This window comes from Trachurus trachurus, assembly GCF_905171665.1.
Source record: "Trachurus trachurus genome assembly, chromosome: 7".
Lineage (NCBI taxonomy): Eukaryota > Metazoa > Chordata > Actinopteri > Carangiformes > Carangidae > Trachurus > Trachurus trachurus.
Window position 1 is genome coordinate 8625648 of NC_139901.1, and position 24709 is coordinate 8650356.

Below are 24709 nucleotides of genomic sequence, written 5' to 3' on the forward strand. Positions count from 1 at the left end.
AGGGTTTATTTTGAGATACAGGCGGTTTTCTCCATTGTCCCTGTATGCACCATTCACTTTAACTCCTGTGGTTGTGATTTACTAATAGTGTTACAGTCCAGCTATTGATGTGCCATTTACTGTAGGCCCCAAAGTCAATATTTAAAACATATTCTGAATACAATGATCGTGTTACATCATGTAATAGTGTCACTGATTGCAAGAAAAAAAATGTGTGCCCTGTGTAGTGGTGCAGAAATACTGAAGAGAACACTTTTCATATGTGAATGTCTCAGAACACATCCAAGTGAACTCACGGCCCGGGCCAAGAAAACAACATAGATGAGATGTGTGCTGTACAGCCCTGTGATTAGATATATTGAGTTGTGGTCCAGGAAGAACAGAGAGCGAGCGAGGGAGAGAGAGAGAACAAACAAACAACAAAAATTAAATCACACTCACATTTTCTCATTTGTACACATGCAGCAGGGGAAATAGCCCTTGTCATGGAAAGAAGAGGGAGTGCAATATGAAGGAAATTAATTCTAAAAACATGTCCCATTCCCAGGTGGGAGCGATATTACGGAGTGACGAGCAAGTTCCACTTGGTCAGATGGAATATGGCCGTGCAGTCCTGTGAGACACAAGTATCGTACAGGTATATAAAAGGAAAACAGGAAAAAAAAAAAATAATAATATAAAACATAGGCTCTAATGGTAAAGCAAAGTACAAGTTGCTCCCAAGAACTGTTAAAAATCATCAACCATTCAGTCAGTTGTTAACAAACAGCAGGTGAAGAGAAGAAACACAGCTAAAAACAGTGGTTAAAAGCATCTGCGCCGACACAAAGAGCCCAGACTTGTTTTTAAAGTGGTTCGGCCTCGGAAAAAAAAAGAAAAAAAAACTGATAGTTTTATTGCTGATCTTAGCTTCTGGTTTAACAATGTGGCACCGAATAGTGGTGGGAAGTACCGCAAAGTGTTCACCAAATCACATGCTGTGGCGTAGGGGGGGGAGTGGAGCATGGAAGGCAGGTGGTTGTAGTGTAGTGCAGGGGTGTGTGTGTGTGTGTGAGTGTGTTTGTGTGGGATGACAAGGCAAAAAAAAAATTAAGCAAAGCAATAATAAAAAGAAAACAGCACAGATTGTCAACAAATGCTTGGGCTTAAATCCTGCTTCACTTTGTGTTTCTTATGGGAAATACCTTCATCTATTTATGGGACTGATAAGAAATAGGGGAGAGTGGGGCGTCTCATCTCTGCCCTCTAGTGGACATTTAGTGCCTGCAGAACTCAAGCGAAGGGGGTGAGGGGGGGGGGGGGGGGGGGGGGGGGGGGTGACCACTATGGCACACATGCATGGTTATTGGCATGACGAGGATCAAGGTACAGGGTGCAGTGTTTGATGTAGAAATGTTAGCATGTACAAACATGTAGGTGTGAGCGTCCTGTTAAGATTCAATATGTACACACATTGTTGTGCTTCCCGGGTGCAGCCACCGTCCCTGTTGTTGGATCTGCTGGTCCGTGACTTCCCCCGAGCCTGTGTGTGTGTGTGTGTGTGTGTGTGTGTGTGTGGAAATATCTGAGTGTTTGTTTCTCTCTGGTTTCCAGTGTTTCAGTGCGTTAACGTCCAGTCTACAGAGTTATGACCGTGCCGTCCTCCTCCAGACTCCGCCTCTCCATCGCTCTGTCCGGGGACGGCGTGGACGACGTTGCGTTGGCGTAGCTTAGCGATCCGCTGCTGCCGCTGGCCGGCAGGGTCCCGTTGGCGTTGATGGAATGGGCGGAGGCGGAGGTGGTGGTGCGGAGGTTGAGGTGCGGCTCGTACCGAGGCAGCGAGGGCATGCTGTAGTTGGAAGGGGCTCGCCGGATCGGCTCGGCCTCGCCGCCCACCTCGATCACCAGGTCCTCGTCGTCCTCGTCGCTCTCCAGCTCCCCGGCGGGGAAGTTCTGGATGATGTGCGACGGCATGGAGGCCGCGGCGCCGACTCCGGCTTGCGACGAGTAGCCGTAGAAGCTGGCGCCGCTGTCCGAGGAGCGTCCCGAGCTGCCGGACGCCGCGCCGCCGCCACCTCCTCCTCCTCCTCCTCCACCTCCTCCTCCTCCTCCTCCGCTGCGGACGACATTGTTCCGCTGGTTGGCGGGTTTGACGGTGATGATGAGGTTGTGGCTGTTGGCGATCATCATGTCCGTCACCTGGTCCAGAGACTTCCCAGCCACCTCGATGCCGTTCACCTCCAGCACCTCGTCGTTGACCGCGAGCAGGCCCGTGCTCTCCGCCAGCCCGCCGGGCACCATGCGAGAGATGAATATCCCCGGGACCTTCTCCAGGCCCTGCGGAGTGACCCGTACGCTGGAGCCGTCGCGGATGTAGAAGCCCAGCGGCTTTTCCTGGCCGTGCTTGTAGAGGCGGACGCGTCGGTGCGTCTCCGGTAGGATGTCCACGTCGATGATGGAGGAGACGGGGCGAAAGTCCTTGGGGAGGCTGATGATGACCGGCGGTTTTTTCCTGTTGGCGTCGGGCCGCAGCAGAACCGCAGATAGCACTGTGTTTTTCTTCCTGGTCAGCGAGTCGGTGCCAAACGTTGTGTAATCGGCTTCCTCTGCAAAAAGTGAAAAAACGGAGGAAGCAGAGATGGAGAAGAAGAAGAAGAGAAAAAAAGAGGAAACAGAGGCAGAGAGAAGAGGAAGAGAGGAACAAAGAGGATGTTGACAAAAGCAGGTTAATTTTCCAATAATATCATTCGGGGCTCATTACAAATCAAGTGGTTATTCAGGCTGACAGTCTGTTGCATCATGTAGTCTCACAAGAATGAATACTGCTTCACAACAGAGCAGCTCTTGGCCTGGGGTAACGCTGCGGGGCGTCTGTGCTGAACGCAGACAAGAAGCCGATCCCCCGAGCTCCCCTCAGGTCAAACTGATGCAAAATGCCATGCCAGCCAAACAGGCGCTCAAGTCCAACTGGCTGTCCTTCACCAGCACTCTGACAAGCTGCCACCCACAAATTAGCCTACATATGCTGCTCACAGCCTCACAGGTGCATATGGTGCACAGGGATGCTGTATTGTAGATTAATGAGCATATGGTTCATGTCATAGATCGTCAGTGAGGGTCCTCAACTCACAGTCTTTGTAATGCCGGATTCAACTATGACATGACAGATTAAAGGACAAAAAAGTCCCAACTTTTTCAGTTTTTTTTATCTAAGCAAGTCTCTCTTTTGATTGGAGTGGGTCCAGGTGGGACCTGGCTGAAGGCGGTGACTGCTTTGTGACATCACAAAGTTACAAAACTGCTGATGACTCATTTCAAGGCTCAGGTTCAGAATACAGGCTGTGTATTTCTCTGTGGACTGACGCTTTAATACTTTCTCAGCATTGATACAGAACTGAGACCTGATTTATAACCGAAGAAGACAAAGAAATCTTATTTTATGTAGTATGGGACCTTTAAATTAAGAAGCTACAACCAGGAGCCTACAGCAAAATGTCCAGTTGGTGTTTTACAGGGTGTGATTAGGGACTCATTTGTGGCACAGTGTCGTTGCTGACGCCTAAACAAAGTTTTATGATGTTTTTACACTTAAGCAAAGATTAAACAGATCAGATATAACCTCTAAATTGGTGTAGACTTGCCTGCAGCCAAATATTAACACCGATGAGGTGTCCAGGCTCTCACACAGCTCTCAGCAAAAAAAAGAAATGCACACATTTTTTTTTTTACAAACATCAATCTACTCCTTGAAAGATTATTTTAGTGTCATGGTTTTGCATGAGAGTCACTGTAGTTGTGACAGGCCAGAAAGGTCACATTAAACAGAGAATATTATGGTCACACTTTAGCTGCATGAGTCACTGCCCATTGTTATGGACATTTTGAGGTGGAAGTGTGTACATGGTCATGCTGCTATAGACTAACCAAGAGCAGTTCCCATTAACACTAGAGGAAGGGCTGGCCAGGTGAGTGAGGGAAAACCTGGACCTTGGCTCTGTAATAGCTAACTAGCATAATATAAGCTACTAAACATTAACACGACTTTCAATTTCTTTTTTGTGCTCTTTTTTTGTCTCCGTCTGGTTTTATTTTTAACATCTTTCATCTGAACTTTTTCCATTTCTTGCTGTTTTCTGCAGCACTTTGAAAACTCTGTTTTTAGATAAAAGTGCTCTATAAATAAAGCTCTGGCAATCTTACCTTTGAGGGTGCATGACTGTGTGTGTGTGTGTGTAATCTGGGAAAACATCCACTCAGGTGGCTGATAAAGATTCCAGCTCTCAGGTTCTGACAGGTACGCACCCAACCACCCCCCTCTCCGTCCCTACAACCAAAACAAAGGATCGATTGTCCCAAGAAAGAGCAGCAGTCTCGCATTTCAGTTCCCATGAGGCACGATGGGTCTAGTGTATACACATTTGCAATATCTTTGCCAGCGCTGACCTTACGGCCCAACTCCACATAGCGACAATATCATCACGAGAGTGCGTGCTATAAAACAAGTTTATAATCCAAGCTGTGTTTCTGTTCAAACTGCTTTCTCCAAGTCTTGGTACATACATTAACAAGGCCATAAAAAGGAGCCGCTGGGACGTACAGGTGTCTGTTTCAGTGCACACACACACACACACACGCCCATGTCTCCCTCCATCACTGACACAAGGGTTGCTCTTGCGGTGCAATCATGCATAGAAGGAGTCAACCCTCCACGTCTCATTTCACTCCACCATCCCTCCATCTCCAGCATGTGAAAAGCCAGACCTGACATTAGAGTTATAGTTGAGGAAAGAGAATGTGATGGTCCCCCGGGGCAATTCATTCACACAGAGCAAAGAGATGCTGCCCTGGTATCAAATGGTATATACGCATATAGCTTGACTACATGCATGTGTAACTCTACACACACATGAAAAACAACATATGCAAGCACGGCGAGCACAGGCGCTCATTTAAACTCACACACACACACACAGTGCACGAGTGTCTATAAGGTTTATTTGCGGGCAGTGATGAAGCCTGAGCTCTAATGAACTGCAGCACAGAGAAACCCAACACACTGAAAAACCATAGCTACATTATAGTTCATTAGAGCTGCACACCAGCAAAGCTCTCAGTCTAATTGGTAACAAAGGCCTACAGGCAACTCTCAGCATAAACACACACACACACACAGTGTTCCTCATTGGGAAAATACAAATTACCTTCTTCTTCTGTTTTCCAATGTTTAATAATACTGTCCCACTGATTGCGATCATACATAAAATATCCAACACATTTGGACACTCTTCTTTGCTTTAAGTGTGCGTGTGTATGTTGAACAGGCAGGTAGTTGTCATAGTGTTTGGAAAAGTACAAATACAGACAGAGAAATAACCTGCTTGGTTAGCAAGTAGGATCGTTATTTATTCATGTTGCTGAAGATTAATTAGCATGTTCTATATTAAGCTTTCAAACCACCAAATGTTTAAACTTGTATAAAAATGTGTAATTAACTGCCACAAACAACCAATACTATGTTTATGATGCATGTTATTTTCCCATTGATCCATCCTCAGTAATTTTGGTCCGAGTGCTTATTTTCCTCAATTTATTCTGGTCAGTTAGGGCCAATTATAGATATGTCTTGTACAGCATATGAAGATGTGCATCCACGCCAAAGGTTTCACCTCTGTTGCATTATGGGAACATCAGAGAATGATCAGCGGTCTGTCCCATTAAATTACATTGATAACTGGCAGGAACAGAACGATTGTGGTCCGTTATAATCAATGGATGATATTCTTTTTTTCCTCCTTTGTTGCTGTGTTAGTTTGAGCACCACTTCTATGCTCTCGGTGTTCAGTAAACACATGAGGCATGATGAAGGTATGCTGCAGCCAAAGTGTGAACAGGTATGCGCCTGGTTTGGCTAAAGATTGATCAAAACAGTCAGAGGTCAACTGTGACAGAAGGAGATAGAAAAGTTGTAAAATTACCAGATTTAAGACGATGTTTGTCACAGAGCTGATGTGTAAACTTTTATAGACTGAATATACAAATTGTAAAATGACCTGATTACTCACGTGCCCATTAAACACTGTGACTCTTTGCTAACGCCTCACATTCATTTCCACACCTGTCCAGCCCTCTGTCCTTGGTTACCACACAAGTAGATTATATTGACAATTGTAGATTTACTACTACCATTACAAAACCTTTTGTAAATATTAAATGAGTGGGTTTTTGATTTTGGGACAAGAAGTGTTTCATTTCTAACCGACAGCTAGCTCGCTAGCTAATTAAGCTAACCCTGGTTCCATTAGTTGCAAACACTGGAGACGATTTAATGCTTCCAGGTGACTGATTTCATAATGACAACACTGTCAAATTGGGGCGCTGAGTGGCGCAGTTGGTTGAGCAGGCGCCCCATATGTAGAGGCTACAGTCCTCGCTGCAGTTGGCCCCGGTTCAAAACCCGCATCGGGCGGCCCTTTACTGCATGTCATTCCCCCTCTCTCTGCCTCCCCATTACCTGTCTCTCTAAACTATACTTATCTATAAAGGCATAAACCCCCCCCCCCCAAATATACTTAAAAAATAGTAATATTCCATAAATTGTAAAATAAAAAAAAATAAAAAAAAAATGATACATTTTGTGGCTAAAAGTTAGCTACTGTTAGCTACTATTGATGGTTGTAAGCTAGTTACCTAGACATACTGGTGCCTACTAGCTTCCATGTGAATAGGCAATCATTATGTTTAGTGCAAGATGTCCTCCTACCAAACGATAATACAAGTCTTTAATTTTTCATTTTTCGTCATCTTTATTTTATGAGGACAGCCCAACACTTTTGCTCTTCTATTTTTGGATTTGAGAAGGGATTAAAAAAAGACACAAACATTCTCTCAAAGCCCTTCATACACAGATGAATAAACACTCTTACTACACTAGCAAACTGTCAATTACCTAGACGGATACTACGACAAAAACAGCTGTCTAATGTTTCTTGTGGCTGGAAAGAAGTTTTGCCTAGGAAAATAACCTCTGATTATGTCATAATGATGGGTAATGTCATCTTAGGCTTGTGACTTTACAATTTACATGTAGCCTGTGTTACAAATGTGCATTTGAAAGATGTCAGTGTTACAAAGCAGAGAGGGTTGAACACAAAGACACAAAGAGCGTATGATTCAGTGTTAAACTCATAATTATCCGTGTCGGTTACCTTTGTCAAACCTGCTCCTCTCTCCTCAAAAACCCCCGCAGAGGATGCACCTGCACTGCATCAGAATACGTTCTCATACTTTAGGCATTATTCACCAACCTTGAATAGAAAACATAATCTTGAACCGTGCGCTTGCCATGGTTCTGCACAGGTTAGGTATTCCAGCTATGCAATGGCTGCTTTGATTTCCCACACTGTGAATGGAGTCAGTGAGGAGCAAAGGAAGCGAAGCAGCGGAGGAGAAAATGACAACCTAGCAACACATCGTGACAAGTGAGGACACACACAGAGCGTTGCTTAGTTGCTCCTCTGTACTATGTAACTACGACAAACGGCTAATGCACCTCCGTCCTGACATTGAAGACACTGAGACAACTCTGCCTGAGGAGAGGAAACCACTTGTGTGAGCTGGCGTGAATTGGTTGAACACATCATCTCCCTCTGAGCTTTTTTCTTTACACACTCGGGATTCACTGCACTCAACCTCTGGACTCTGGCCTTTAGAAGAGCCAATGTTAATGGCTCAGAATAAGTGGAATGTGCAGGCATTCATAACACGCCACAGCCACTGACACCATTATATCCATCCAGCACACTAAGTATTTATCTTGACCATAAAGAAAATACAGACAATTTTATTGGTACGGTGTAACGTGAGAAAAAGCTCCCGCACACCGAAACGTTGCTCAATAAAACCTCTGCAAGTGATGACAGCTTTTTCTCACGTTACTCGACCACCAGGTCTTCTCCTACGCACCTGTCCGTCCGTGCCGGTCTGCACAAGTTTCAGCCTGATTGGTCCGGTGTAAAAAATTGAAAATAAATATGAAAAAAGTATTAGATGAGTGTACTTCTGTTGAGCTGCACCCTTTTCATGCTTACACCTGCTCTCACTTATCCTGTAAACACTACACCTTTGGTAATACAGTGTTACCATTATGATGATGCAGGATGACAAAGCTCTGGTCTGCCTTGTAATGTAATGACTCCTGACGACAACAATGACACCAACAGTCCATTACTTCCTGGTGCTGTGAGGGGTAACACCTGATACTGTGTCCAGGTGACATTATACTATCAGGAAGGAGCCATGTCTGTCATTGTGCTACCACTATCACTACTACAAGTGCTGTTAAGTTGTACTACAGCACGCCCTTCACATTTTTAATTTCAAGAATTCATGTTGAAATGGCGACAGGATGCAAAAGTAGAATCTTTATTGTGTGGCTACCACAAGGTCTTTACAATAAAGATGCAGTAACAGATGAAACATTATGAAAGGAGAAGTTTCAAAATAAAAGACCACTTTTAACTGAACACAATCTCTGATAAGTGAAACCACAGTCTACAGTATCCAGACATGAAACACGTCTCAAAGTCAGGGTAAGAAAAAAAAAACACACACAAAGACACAGACACGCAGTTGAAGGTTATGGTGTTCTGGAAACAGTCAGGTTTGTTGATGACAAGCCTGGACGTTCACTGCACAGCCGGTGCCACGGTGTTCCTGACACAGAACGATACAAGAGAGCGGAGGAGGGGGAGGGGGAGCGCGCACGCGTGTGTGTGTGTGTGTGTGAACTTGTGCAGTTCAGAAAAAAAATAGGGGTGGAGTAAAACAAAAGATGTGCAAGAGGCAAGAGAGATAGAAATATACAGCATTTACACATAGAGGAGAGGGAAAGAAAGAAAGAATGAAAGAAAAAGAGAGAGGGGGAGGGAGAGGAGGTGATAAAAAAGTTTCAAAGGAGTAAATTCCCGGAGGGTTACTATTCCTGGTGTGGTGAGCATACCTCCCTGGCACAGCCCAGATAAAAGTGCCTTAATGCTGCTGATAAGAGAGGGAGGAAGAAATGGAAGGAGTTAGGTCAAAGGGAGAGAGCTGAGAGGGAAGGACGGAATAGGGCCAGGCGAGAAAACAGACTACACAGTGTGAACGAGGTGTCTGGGAAAAAGCGAGATGCTGTAGAGACCTGAGGAGGCACGCTAAGGCTAAGACAAAGCCCTCGTATGTAGCCGAGCTGCCAATTTGAGGAATTACTTATTAAATTCATAATTAAAAAGGCCGGGCGTGAACATTAGCCTGCCTCTAGGCCTCTGCATATAATCTCACTTGTGAATTCTCTATTATACTCATCAGTCCTGCTTTATTACTCTGCCCCGACATGAGTCATCTATCAAAAAAAACACAGAAACCAAAAATCTATTCTGAAGGGGAAACCCAGCTTTAATGTAGTAGTATGTAATGAAACAATTAGCACCACTCACCACGGGGCAGAGGGAACATTCACCTGAGAGTCTCACTCGTATACAGCTCCAGTCTGTGACGCTGCGCTATGAAGCAATTCCATCAATTTCTTTTGTGCTGACAAAGACACCCCTCTCCTTCCTGCAATATCCCCCCACCCCCCCCAACACTCACACACACCTTTTACTCAATCTGTCCTTCAGTCACTCTGCAGGAGTCTTCTCTGCATCTCGTCCTCTGCCTGTCCCTCTTGCACATTTTCCTCTTTCTGTCTCCATTATCCTTCTCTTTCCTCTTTCTCTGTCCTGTCGATGCTCTGACTCTTAAAGCCGCTGCCGCTGGTTAAGCCAGGCACAGGACACTGAGTTGTCCCTTCAGGCCCAGCACTGGGACAGTAGATGCAGTATGTGGTTTAGAAACAAAAGGTTTTGTCTCGTAACTCGATAACCGGGACAATCTGCCGGGACAACCAGGGTCAGGCTCACGGACTGGGCGGGTAAAGGGGGGACTTGAGCCGGAGCTTGGTCGCAGGGAAGCTGGGGGCGGGGAGGCACCTGGGGCTGAGGCTGGATTTGAGTTTGGGACAGGGCAAGGTAGTGGAAGGGGACAGGGGTGGATCATTCGGGGGTGCAGGAGGCCGGGTCTGGGGTCTGGATAGATCTGGGTCTGAAAACCCGAGCCTTCTACGCAGCCCGGCGACACGTAACCGCCATGAGGAGAAGGGGGAGGAGGAGGGACTGGACGTCGGGGAGGGCGGAGGAGAGGAAGGGAGGGAGGAGTAGCCGCGCGGGCTGGGGGAGCGCGGCTCCGGCCTCACAAGCCTGTCGCTCATGCGTCTGAATAGAGAGTGGGCGGGAGAGCGGGGTGGGGGACTCTGTGCTTCTGGCCCTGTCCTGCCTTCAGCGTCTGACCCTGGAAGACAACACAGCCACCTGCGGTTAGATCTGGCCAATGATGCGCGTTTCTCGTTGCCGAGGTGACTGCACAGTAGCTTACAGCGATGAAAACTGCATTCAACTTCAATATGCGGTCCAGATTTTTTGGGTGTGCTGCTGGTTCACTGGCTGAGGACATGTGAAAGCAAGGCAGTCATCATTAATGTAATTAGTATCACCGGTGACTGGTCAAAATGTCTGCGCTGTGCACGTTTTCTTAAATGCCAGGCTGGTGAACATTAAAATTCATAACTTAAATCTGCCCTCAGTAATGACTTCATTACCCCTCCATTAGAATCATTACAGCCCACGAGGACAGGAAGCTCTTACAGCAGCCAATAACCCCTTTCAATAAGCACACATGGGCATGCGAGTGTAGTTTCTACTCAACGGATAAGAAGCGAATAAGGCAGAAACAGTGGCAGTAGTTAGGGCAACAGTGTTTGGAGTAGGAGCAGCATGTCAGAGCCTGCTGACTGCTGACTGCTGACTGCTGCTGCGTGGTTAGCTCGGGTAAATATGCTGGAATGGAGCAGATAAGCATATCATTTATCACGCTACATATCTGTATCACTGTGGTGCACGGGACAGAAAGAATGCTTCTTGATTAAAAAAACAAAACTGAACACCAAACAGTCCTCACAAGCTAAAACAAAGAAGACATCGCACATTATCACGTTATGATGTATAACGTCAATCTCTGTTAACTTGTTCTTTTGATATTCTTTGGGTGGAAACCAAATTTTCTATCTTTAAACACATCTGAGTTTATACCACTGACTTTTATTTTGAAATACAGATAAACGACTGCTCATCTATCCTGTGTTTCAGCTTTTCTCTGTCAACCAGCAGCATATCAGGGAGTATTTATGACCTGTACTTCAGGCCAAAGCAGGCAAAGTTCATCTCCAAAGTCTGTTTCCCTCCCTCCCTCCCTCCCTCCCTCCCTCTATCCACTCGTCTTTTCTGATAACAGAGATCCAGAACTACCACTGGCCGCCCTGTTCTTCCTCCGTCTTTGCCACCTTTCCTCCATCTCCCTGCTGCCTGCATGCCGTCTCATCCAGCCAAGTTTTAAAGGGGTACAGGGTAAGCTTTTAGCCTGCCAGGCTGTGTGTGTGTCCTCTCCCCTCTCTGTCCCTCTTTCTCAACCGTTCACCCTCTCTTTCTCTGTCCATCTACACCCGATTGATAGACTGAGCCCAGCTCTGTAGCTCGGGGTCTGGGGCGGCCTGCTGTCCTGTCTAATCTGGCCGGCAGACGTGATCAGAGCCTGGCCACATTCCACCCAAAATGCCCCCCTCCTCTCCTCCCTTCTTCCTCCATCTCTCTCTTTATTTCTTTCTCCCTCTCTCTCCCACCCTCCCCAGCTGGGGCCTCACTCTGCATTCCTCCCTCACTAATACTATTCCCACTATCCTCCTCTCTCTCTCTCTCTCTCTCGCTCTCTAGTTGCATTCCTATCACACTTACACTACTCCCTCTCCTTTACCCACTTCTCTAATTACATGCTTGGCAAAACAATGCCTTATACATTACTCCCTGTTTAATACTGTTTACTCTCTCTCTCTCATTTCATCCTTCCATCTCTCTTATTGGGCCTAAGATATGTTCCTCCTCCACGCATTCCTCCTCCAGTATCATGAATCCATCCTTCCCTCGCTCATTGCATACAGCATCCTAGGGGGATAGTTCATGCTCTGTGGGAAACTTGAAATCCAAAAGGAAGGCTGATTTTTTTTTGTTTTTTGTTTTACCTATTTCCACAGATTGTGCTCCCTAAGCTTCTCCCCTGTGCTCTGTGGGGAAAATGACATCTATTACACCTGCCAGCACTTTGTCTCTCTTGCTTTAATCCTTTCATCTCAAGCCTGCTGTACAAATCTCTCCCTTTTACATGTTGTGTTGTTCATTCTGGCCTTGTATGCTTTTTCTCTTTCATCCAAATCTTTGTCTTTCTGGTTTCATCCGACTCCTTGTGACCGTCACATTCTCACCCCGTCTCATCCATTGCCATTTTCTTTCGTTACTTAACAGATTCTGTACGTTTTACACTCTTATCCTGCTCTGCTGCTTGGTTTACAGAGTGGGTAGACTTTAATCCGAGTTGTACTTTCACACTGTACATTTCGTTTTCTTTGGCCGAATGACTCATGAGCTGGTGACTATTTACTAAGGCAGTCCCAGCTGCGATATGCAAATACAAACATTCCTGTTCCTCCCAGTACCTTTCCCCCTCTAAGTTACTGGTGAACACTCAGGAGTGAAACTGTGAGAGCAATGAGCAGCGTCACCAAACAAACCCACGCCCTACACATGGTGACAGCGGGGAAACTCTGTAGGTTGGATATTCTGGATGACAGACAGAGGCAAACATGACGTCAACCCGGGAAAATGTCTCTCCTACTGATCAAACATACACTTGGGTTGGGTGTGTCTCATAGTTTCCGTCAGAGACTCTACCTGAAATGCAACATTCAACATTTCAACATAGCATGGCTGACTAAAATAGCACATCACTTTCACAAGCAACAATATAATTAAAATAAGTATTACAAATTAATCCACTGTATGTACAATTACTCATGGCTCTGCAGAGCACATCCCATAGATCCTGGAATATCTGGGGCAGTTATAACACGTCAGCAAGAGCTACAGCGCTAAAATCAAGCAGGCCACTCTATCGACTGATGTTAAAACAGAGATGCTAGACCAGCTCTGCTCTGCACGTATCACACCAGTATTGACTAAATGCATTCTGCATTAACCTGCTGCCTGTTAAAACCAGTCTGTATGCAAGTATCATGTGTACCAGGAAAGCCTTTTCTCTGGTAAACCTGAATTCTTCCGGGGTCAGCAGCAGCTTTATCAAAGCGAAAAAGAGAATCAACTTGCATAAAATGCATCAATGGTAATTTACGCATTATTTATGAGGATTTATGGGAGATTTAGGGGAGATTTTCTGATAGTAGTGATCATACACGGCAACAGCGCAATCATCTTGATGTAAATAAACGATCTTTGGCCGATCAGGTGGCCGCTCACAGCTTTCCCATTGGATTTTAGCCCGTCATGTGACGGCACACGGGTCCCTATTGGACACCCGATCCTACCGGCTCGATTTACGGGTAAACTACAAACACACCGATGGGATCGATGTAAAGGCTGAAGTGTCTCATTTTCATTAAAAAAAAGTATTACGTTGCTCTTTTCCGATAGTGCTGAACCCTAAAGGGGTTAATGAAGTCACTCTCCTAATTATAACGTTACTGGCGAGCGAAATATGTACGTTATCAAAACTGGCAACTCTTTTTTATTTTTTGTATAATAATCTGAAGTCCTCCACTGCAGTTTATAAACAGGTTCTAGGTATCCAAACATTGCATTTCCTTAAAGGAATAGTTCACCAAAAAATGAAATTCAGTCATTAGTGACTCACCCTCATGCTGATGAATACTCCGGAGTAGTTTTTTATTCCTCAAAGTGCATCTGGAGACCTGGGAGGGGTGTTCGTAGTCCAACGAAAACTTTATATGAGAGTTATAGGGCCCAACACAAAAAGTCCATAAAACTACACAAAAACCATTTCATATTCCTCCACACTGCTCGTCCACTGCAATCAAAGTGTCCTGGAGGGATATAGTCTAGAGTTTACTCAAAACAACGTCATTTAGGACATTTTTACAGCCTAAACAGTCCTGTATTGAATTTGCCTGGTGCGCACTCTCGCGTTCAGGCGACGCACGCAGACGTGACCAGGCTTGCCTCAATGACGTTGTTTCGGGAACCCCTTCAGGACACTTGGATTGCAGTGGATGAGCAGTATGGAGAAATGGTTTTTGTGTAGTTTTATGTACGTTTTTGTGTCGGGCGCTATTTTTCTCATATAAAGTTTTCGTTGGACTACGAACCGGCCTACCAGGTCTCCAGATGCACTTTGAGGAATAAAAAACTACTCCGGAGTATTCATCAGCATGAGGGTGAGTCACTAAAGACTGATTTTCATTTTTTGGTGAACTATTCCTTTAACACTGTGGTCGCCAATAGTTTTGCATGTTTACAATTATGAGTATTAGGCATACTCGTGCTTGTCCCAATCAAAACGATTACGACAGGTGTTTCCTTTACTATCGCGATAATATCGTTAATCGTTATTATTCTGGCCACAATAATCGTGACATGAAATTTTCTTATCGTCCCACCCCTAATACTAAGACATTTCTAAACAGATCATTGTGTGTTTGGTTTTCATTTTGTATGATTACACAATACTGCAATAATCATAATTCAACTTCACTGGTAAACAAGGAGTTAGGAGGATGAACAACAACTGTCACTTTGACTGAATGGGGTGTACCAATAGGCCAGATGTGAAACAGCTGGGTCTCCAAGCAGCAGAATAAAGCTGCTCTTCTTCAGCATTCATTGACATAACAACAGAAATACACAACACAATAAACAACAACAACATTTTAAAGAGAAACTAGATCAACAGTCCTCGACAGCGACAGACACTGACTAATGGCCACCGTGTTCTCAGTTTACACTGAGCTTAGCAAAAAAAGAGTGTGAACCAGGAAATGGCTCTTAACAGCTCCCTCAGCTATCAGTGAATCATAATGTGCTGCCTGGGCTCGGTATGATTCAGATTGTATTGATTCTTCTGCTTCTGTTTATGGACAGAAATAGTTTGTGGAGTCTGTCTGACACACACACACACACACACACACACACACACAACTCACAGCAGTTGCAGCTGCATTAGGATATCAAACACACTGAAATGACAAATGAAGGTTTGACAGACCATTTGTGTTCTCAGCCCTGAATGTTAGCAGTATTGTTCCCAGCATGCTTTGCATCTCTCATCAGCCTTAAAGAGACTCCAGCGCTGTTAATCCACCTATGAACAGGCCTCTTCATTGGTGCCATGACAACCGGTAAACACTGGACGCCGCACTGCCAGCTCAATAGTCATCAACGCATTGTTCACGCGGGCAGAGGGCGGGGCCAAGGAGATACTGGTGTGTGCTGAAGCAGTTTTTTTTTTTTAAAGACAGAGTCTGGTCCTCCACACGGACACAAACACTTAGCCCATTTTTCAGCAGTAAACAATACGACATTCGTGGCTGGTCAGTGATGTAGCGTTGAAGCAGAAACCCCAACAATGTGGGCATTATTCAAGACCCAGACCACAACAATACAACAACAGACACTCGCAGCCTAACATCCATCCCTCGATCCATCCATTAAACCAGCTGCAATGTCGATGAATGAACAACACGCACAGAGAACCTACCATGGGACACAGATAACCTGGATTCAGTTTGGTATCAGCTGTTGTCATGCCAACTGAAACAGTCTGTCAGAAACTAAAAAAAGCCTCCTTGTTTTTTTATTAGCTCCAAACACATTTCCCAGACATCAGTGTAATAAGACTACACTGTCACTATCCCCATGAAGGCCAAGTTGGAACAAATGCTGGCCCGCGCCGCTGCCTTGTCTGGAGCGCTGCTCTTATGCAATAATGACCGATCCCATCACATCTGACCACTGACCATCTAATACATTTACATAATCGACCATTTACTGTCTCAGAGGACAGGCGGGTGGTCTAATGGCATTATAATCAAGTTTGTGACTGTGAGACTGAAAGACTGGACTGAAACACAGTGGTGTAGTAAACATGAGCTGCTTTAGTGGGCTTACTCAGCAGTCAACAGTTGAGAGCTGTGGTAGGGCACAGGTATGTTGATGACCCCATGTCCCCGTATTATATGACCTCCTTCCTTTGGGGCTGATAACGTGAACAAAGTTGGAGCTGTGTTGTTTTTTCTTCTTTTGGTTCAGCGTCGTCATGTGTGCAGACACCAAACTGGGTCATGAAGAGCTAATTATACAAAAAACAAAACAATTTGTCATTCTTTCTGTCAGTCTAACATTATGTTCCCCAGCGGAGCAGGATTTAAAGAGGAATGCAGGATTTTTAGCTCAACTATGCTACATTTTAACCTTAATTCAACAGCTTTGGAGTCATTGTGGTGGTTTAATAAATGACATGTAACTTTGCATGATCAGTGCCCAGCTCTCGTTTCTGCGGCACCATGACACAAACGCTCCCTGTCACCTGTAATCTCTTGTTTATGACAGATAAGATTACACAAATATACATGGAATATATGATATATAACATTATGTAGCGATCTATTGATTGATTTCCCGTTGGCTTTGTTGTAAACAAATGCACATGACAGGGAGGAGGGTTAGCAAAACAAAGGAAAAGCGTCCAGTCTTACATAGTTCCCTTTTAAAGATGTTTTTAAAACAAACTTTTGTGATAAACAAACAGAGCTTAGTGTTCAGCTTTAAAGATGTTCAGAGTAGGCTTGATACACCTCACTTGCCTCCAATGTAGACAGGCCATTAACTTACAATTGAGACATTGCCATGGATAATAACCAGTGTCTGAAGATATGTAATAAATGATTTATAAGCTGCCAATTTGCTGCATCTGCACACTGCAGAGCCTTTTAAGCTGGGACCAACTGCTGCTTAGCAGTAAGGTGAGGAGGGGGGAGAGGGGAATAAATAAGGAGGGAAACCAGAGTCTGAGGGCATTGGGGTCTGCAGGGGGGGGTTGTGGCTGCATTAGTGTTAGTGTGTGTGTCTCCTGGCTTTGTTCTTGCAGTCCACGTGTGAGTGTATGACTGATGTGTGATGCCTGCATGACTGTGTTTTCATGTTTTTTTTTGTTTTGTTTTTTTGTGTGCGTGTGCATGTGTGCGAGCAGCAGTGAGCCCAGCATGGGGCTAGTGTCTGGAGCATGTAATTGAAACATGGTCCCATGCAGCGCTACACAGTGACCCCACTAATCTCCTCCTGACAAAGTGGCTTAGCTTGTATAGGGTCATATGGCACAGCGAGGCAGCTTAAACACAACAGAGCGCGCGCGGGCCCGGCCTGCCACGGCACAACACACCCCAGGCTCCTCCTGCATTCAACAGGTCAAACCCGGCAACTCATTCGTCAGGATGCACTTCAGAGATCACAGAAGTTTTCAAATTTGGAGTCTGACAAACACAGGTTAATGCAGTCCCAGTGCACGTGTAAACAATGACTAAAGCTGCAGCCATGACCATAAATTACAACAAATAAAACTTCTATTTCTTCTACTCTGAGTGTGAAACCACTATAATTACTTTTGTGGAGCCCACAATATTTTACAACGGGACAATCTATACAGAAACATGAAAGTATTGTATACAGAGGGTGTATGTGCTGAACCTGAAACCGGTATTACCAACAGTAAATACACACGTCCAGTATCATACAGACCGGTTAGATAAATAGTGATCATACAAAAAATTTTAAAAGAAAAAAGTAGCTTAATACTCGCTTTCTCTTTAAAGCAGATATCAGTGGAATGTTTTTGTTAATATAAGTCCTAAATAGTCCTATTTTCCGTCAGCAATCACTTACATGAAGTATTTCAGCCTAAACACGAGTCTCTCCGTCACTCTGCTCTGCTGTAACCCGAGGAGAAAATTTTCCTTGTGGGATACAAGTGTTATCCAATGAGGAGAGAGAACGGCATGAAGGGCTGTGTGTGCAGCCAAGGGATGCGCGTGAATGTGGTGACGTAGCACGAGGACCAATTGATGCCTGACAAGGGCGGGGGCTGCTAACTCATGGTGCGTTCAAAGAAACTCGTACTTTGTGTTTTTCCTTCCTGTGAAGTCATACCAGTTCGATCTGGTACGAGTTCACGGGTCGGAAGTTACGAGTGGCCGTTATAGGGAACTTTCACAGACAACAGGATGGTAAAAACACGAGCTACGGGTTACCTGGAACGCTACCAAGTCGTAGTTGTGACTTGAAGCTGTAACTTACGGTTTCAAAAGCCTGCCTTGAACGCAGCATTAGCCGAAACGGCCGTGAAGCTGATATCTGCTTTACAGTTTTTTAGTGTTGCAGTGAATTTTCTTTTTAAACACTAAGTAAACACAGTCTCTCAGTCGCTGACCTTTACTTATGTAGGTCAGAAGTGGGACACCAAAGGGATCTAGTTGTTTGTTTGCAATAACAGCACAATGTGGACAAAATATATATGGAGCACTGAGCCTAAAAATGTACGTAACATGATACCGTGGTAAATCACGATTTTATCTTCCTTTTTTCTATACATCTAGACTAAATAAACAAACCCTGTTCCTGCTCCTGTAAACCAGCTCTTCAAAGACTTTAGTGTGTGTGTATTTTACGAAATAGATGTGACCCAATAACCGTTTCTAACACTTCCTCTGTGCTTACCTTTCCTCTGCAGGAACAGCCTGAGTAGAGGGCTGGCCGTGGAGATGGCCTTGTGGTAGTTGTCATCGTTGTTGATGGGCAGCAAGTCGCCGTGCACGTCGGCGTAGCCCACCAACAGCTCCACGTTGGGGATGCGATGCACGTGCTGCAGGAGGCCATAGAACTCGTCGAATCGGCCCGGCTTCGACCGATCCAGAGAGAACCGACGAAACTCAGCTCCAAACTGGGACAGGACACACAGGTATACACGTGAGCACAAACACAAATACACACGTAGTTCTGAAGGAAACGAGTCTAAGAGGAAAACAGCCTGGAATGTAAACTAGTCAACACTTATACACGCACGCAATATTAATGAACATCTCTTCAAAGAGCCTGAAATTTGAGGCCGTGGCTGATAAGCATGTACACTGGTAGATTTCATGATTTCAAAACCACTCTGGGATGTGTGTAAGAGAGCTATCTTCAATGAGGACAAGCTCAAACACACCACATGTGATGAATTATTAATGCAGACTTTGTGACGTGTGAGTCTCTATCTGGATGTGGCATGTTTAAGACTTAGCGGTGCTGTGTCATTAAGCTGCTGTTGTAAGAAAGACACATCTATTCCCACTTCACATTGTAATCAGTGTGGCCTGGCTGGATCAATAGCTGCAGATGATGCCTGATCTTGGGCACAATGTCCCGTTGGTGGGGTTGATGACATGTGCTGCCACAAGTGTTGTGGTTACTGTTGCTCAGCACTGACAAAAGATGATCTACAATTCACTGACAACTGGAAACTCTTATACACTGGTGCAAAGCAGGACCACCGTATTAACTAAAGGTTATTACAGTGCCTGTGGTCCTGAGAGCTCAAAGCACTGCAACTTCAGATAACAGCTGCAAAGGCACAAACATGTTACAACTTCAGAAAACAAGTTCAATTGTCAATTTGACAATGCATGCACCAAAAAAACTCACAACAGCTGCAAATACACAAAACAAAATAACAGAAGTTTGAAAGAAAGAGGAACGCTTTGTTAACAGTCCATGTTTGCATTAACATAAATCATTTGATATCAATATAATAATAAACCAAACCAACCTTGTTTTACTAACCGGTAGCTATCTTTATATCTATAACTTCTAGACATTTTTTGTGCCCACCAGTGAGTTTTTTTGCAGTGTGTGTTGTCAAATTAGTGAAGATATTTTCTGAATTTACAGCACGTTTGTGTCTTTGCATGTGTTGTGAGTTTTTGCAGCATAGTTGTGAAATTGATGAAGTCCTCAGATGTATGTGTTATGTGTCTTTGCAGTAGTTTTCCTAAGTTGCAATGCATTAAGCCTTTTCAGAACTGAAGGTTAAGGAAAGGAGCAGGTAAATGGCCTGTTTCTGGTAGTAGGCCTACTGCCATTAAGAGCAAGAGAGGACAGAATATCCCTAACGACGCTGGACAGCTCCGTTAGCTGCTGGAAGAAAGTAAGAATAAGTACATAACTATTTTGTGGTAATAATAATAAATAAAAAAAACTATATTGTAACTGCAAGCTTAATATGTGGTGTCACAAAAAAACAGCCAAAAACAGGTGAAAGTTTGTGTCAATAAATGCAGCTATAGTTTGAAGAACTAGTTTGGGCCAGCAAACAGCCCTCGGGGCCACTGTGTGTTGTCGTGCCGCCGACAGGATGGAGGCAGCAGCCGGCGGAAGGAGCCTGAGCCTGTCCAGGCCCTGTGACACCTGTGCGCTCAGGGATACACCGGGACACAGCGCTTGACCCAACACAGCAGATTCATTAAACTCAAAGTGCGTCAACGTCGCACCGGACTGTACTAGATGAAAAAGAAAGAAAAAAAAAACTTTCTCCACACCTCTCGGCAGTGTTTGGTGAAGGAGCAGCGAGGGGCAGGAGGAGGAGGAGGGGGCGGGCTGTGACAGGTGACAGTGTCCCACTGTACCGTCAGCTGACAATAACCTCCACCTGCAAACTTACTCGCTAGCTATCAAACTTATCTGATCAACTTATAATCAAACTACGCCACAGTCAACGCCAAACTTTTAAATATGGCGAGCTGGTAGTCACACTGGTGACACAGCCGGCGTCAGGCTAGTTAAGCTTTAGCTCATATGTAATTTGTGCGATATCATAAGTTGCTATCAAGCCACTTAATGGCTAATGGCTAATTTAGCCGGGATAACGAACCGCAGTTCAGGTTACACACACACACCGACGGTTCCGTACGCACCTTGCTCTTCACCTCCACGGCACTCAGTGAACGGCTGCTCGGCACTCGGTGGTTTTTGTTCATGTTTCGCTAGCAGCGGGACCGCCGCCAAAAAACCGCTCACACACACACACACACACACACTCGTCCTGGTCCTGGTCCTGCCGCCGCCGCCGCCGTGTGTCCCCCCGAAAACAGCCGTTAATCTTCTCAAACACTGGCTGTCCCGAGACTCCTCGACGTCCGGTGCTCCGCGTTGTCTCCCCGGGAGTGTGTCAGCGGCTGCCCGCCAGCCCAGCCTAGCTCAGCCCGGTGTACTTATCTCCGCTCATAGTTGCTGATGCCAGCGCTGCTACAACACAACTACTATGTACTGTGTCTGTTTTACCTCTGCCTCTGCCTCTACCTCTACCTCTCTCCACCTCCCTCCCTCTCTCTCTCCCACTGTGCTCGGAGAGCTCGCGACAACAGACTTCAAAGTAAAAGACGCAGCCTCTGTCTTTCACTCCCTCTGCGCTTCAAAATAAAAGCCGTCTGCCCCCCAGCCCTGTCAGACTGTGTGAATATTATGATATTCACACAACATTTCACATTATAACACGGTGACATTAATGTTATTCTTTTACCATCTAATTGTTTATTTGTTTGCAGACCACAAAATACTATTAGGGCCTAATGGAGCTAAACACTATCCTACACACATGTCTCTTCTAAAAACTTAGGCCAAAACAAATTTAGGCTAATTAACAAAAACAAAATCAAAAAGGGACGAATGCAAGGGAAGGAAGGATAATATGAATATCCAAATTCAAATGTAAATGTTATTTGGCAAGTTACAAATGTTTGATTTAAGGCATTTCTTAAAGTTTATGGGAAGATGAATGATGGACAATGATGATGATGAATGATTAGCAATGTGTAAGTCTGGATATCTATAAGGATTTCTAACACTGCACAAAATTGAAATTGTTACCTTCTGACCTACAAAAACAAATGTCAGTAAGTAGCCTTCACAATAGCTTTTTATTCCTTTATCCCTTTATTTGGATCCTGGTTAGTTGCCAGGATTGTAGCAGCTACTCTTCCTGGGATTCATATACATTAAAATATTCATAAAACACACGAAACGTAACACAAAACAAACGTAATAAACATTTAATGTAACATAAAACATGCATTATTTTTAAACTACCAGTACACAAATTTATGTATAGGCCTGTATAGCCTATATTGTACTGTAACTTTTATAATCCATCTTTTTTTTTCTTCTTTTCTTCTTTTTTTTTTTTTTTTTACAGGAAATACATTTCCATTTATTCTAAATGAATGGTATCATTTTGCTTCTTTTATATGATTAATGTTTATAGTAAATAAAAAGTACATTAAAGGAGTCATTAAGATGTCAGATATACTGCGGCTCTACATAAAAATTTATGTGGGTAATAAATGTAAAATGTTGTAGATGATGACTGCACCTTGTTTCTTACTGTATAGTGACATCTTTTGGCCAAGAGGCATATAGGCCTGCAGCATGTATAGCCTACTTAAATATATATACATCAGCATCAGTACAGTATGTCCACATTATAAAGGGATAAAACAAGGATACAAAAAATGTTTTGAGCTGTGGCTATTATAAGGCAATAAAGGTTACACAAAGTGCAGGTATCTCTTGAGATGTCACTAATGAGCAAAATATGTGATTTGACAGAATTTTGATATTATGACTACATCTCAAAAGAATAATAACAAAGTCTGTGGAATAAAAAATGTCATAAAATATCACAAGTCAAATACAGGATTAAATTATAGGCATAAAAAATAACACTATAACTAGGCCAATAAAAAAAAGAAAGAAATAAAGAATATAGCCTACATATGAAGTAAAAATGTGCATCCAGTATTGGCACACAAACACAGACACAAATTCACCATAATGTATGTGGTATTCCAACAAGTTTATAGGACCCCTACATGTTTACAAACCAATTCAACAACTGTGTAGAAAAAGTGTTTGGATCAACGCTGTGTAGCTGAGGCATGCAGCCATTCATAAAAAATACTTCCAAATCCAACAACATTTTTACTGATGGACAACTGGATTGTTTTTTAATTAGACATTAACATGCATGTGTTTAACACTTAAAGAAATTCTTCCTTGCTCAACACAACAATACACTGTGATCAGCATCTTCTAAAGAAAAACAATACTATATCATCAATCTTATTATACAATTAGCCAAATGGCACATTCATAAATGTCGTTACACTAATCAAAAACCACTTTTTCTTATTTTTGAAAATGAAGCCAAACAATACATTAAGTCTATTAAAAAATCCATCAACATGAAAGCTATAAAGACTTTGAATTTATGTACACTATATAATGTTTTTGTATGAAAGCTTGTCTCTGCATTGTCTGTATTGAAACCCCCTGGCGATGTTCTGTTGGTGTATTGAATTGTATTGCACCATGATGTCTTAATAAAGTTAAAAAAAAAAAAAGGGGCAAAAACCAAAAAAAAAAAATACACTGTGATCAGAGTATGGGAAACTCATGTATGATAATGAAGCCTTGATGTTACTCTGAGGTTCTTTGTTACAGTACCTCACTGATGCCCGCGTCTAAAGAGAGTAGTCACAGTTTGTCTGAGCACAGATGAATATCTAAACTCATTGAGATGACACTGTAACCCTTTCTGTTTTATCGATCCTTGGTTTTCTGACAAAGTCAAAGTAGCTCTAACCCACATTTCCAACCTGCCCACACTGTGAATGTTACTGTGAACTGTGAATGAACAAGAAGAATGATAAATTATTTATGAGTTACCAGTGAAATAGGTTGTGTTTGTTCATAATTGTAACTTTAAGACAAATTAATATGTAAATGCAGGTTCACTTCCTTTTTCTTGCCAACGTAATGACTTTCATTAAGCCAATGACAAGCCAAGCATGTACTATTATTATAAAACCAAGTAATGCATTTTTAATGGACTCAGGAAGAGTATTAGAGTGGATTATGGTTTTCCCATAGAAAAAGCAGAAAGAGGAATGTGATTTCAGGGATGATGTAATTCTCCAAAAACTCCAACACACCTCCAGACCTCAGAAATATTGACAAAAATGAAGAATGCTACAACAAAACAATCATGCGTCGATACAACTATGGGAACGCAAAAGAATTAAATGGCTGCAAAGCCAGGATTTCCTGAATTTTTTCCCAAGATTTTCTTGAATTATCTTATTCATTTATGACCCGATCAAATGTAGGCTAAAAGGATTATAAGTAGAAGAACCATGTGAAGGCAGCAAACGTTTCGTTCAGACTTCAATAACAGACTTTCTAGCCACTTGGGGGCAGTAGAAACCCAACAGGACGGTGACATATAGACTAATATTTAATAACCCCTGGCAAACCATGGCTTATGCTGCTACACTAGCTTCAGTTTTTTCGTTTATTTTTTTCAGCCAAGAACAGTGAGATGAGAGTGAACCAAAACAATAAGCTGGACGAAGGAGCTGAGTAGTAGGCCTACTGCACATTTTATGATGATCTGAATAGTGAATATTGCTGATTCAATATTACTTAGACAGGCATTGACCACTGCAAACTGGTCCTTCAACAATAAGTCAGGTTGTAACATGTAATGACATGAGCATGTATCTGTTTTATGTCACAAGTAAAAACATGAGTGCACATTACAATTCTCTACCTCTAGCTATGACTTTGACTGCACCATGTACTCAGTTTGACTGCATTAGATCACTGCTAACCACTTCACCATCATGCCTGCATTGGTTCCTTTGTTTGTCAAAGTT

At 43.6% G+C, this 24709-nt stretch overlaps 1 protein-coding gene across 1 annotated transcript; it reads right to left on the reverse strand.

Annotated features, from left to right (window-relative positions):
- Positions 1-1145: 1145 nt before the first annotated feature.
- pard6b (par-6 partitioning defective 6 homolog beta (C. elegans)) lies at positions 1146-21240 on the reverse strand. Its single transcript, XM_083974840.1, has 3 exons — positions 20912-21240; positions 18678-18900; positions 1146-2585 (listed from the first exon to the last, which is right to left on the reverse strand). The coding sequence occupies exons 1-3, from the start codon at positions 20972-20974 to the stop codon at positions 1618-1620; spliced, it is 1254 nt and encodes a 417-aa protein (XP_083830966.1). The 5' UTR covers positions 20975-21240; the 3' UTR covers positions 1146-1617.
- Positions 21241-24709: the final 3469 nt, after the last annotated feature.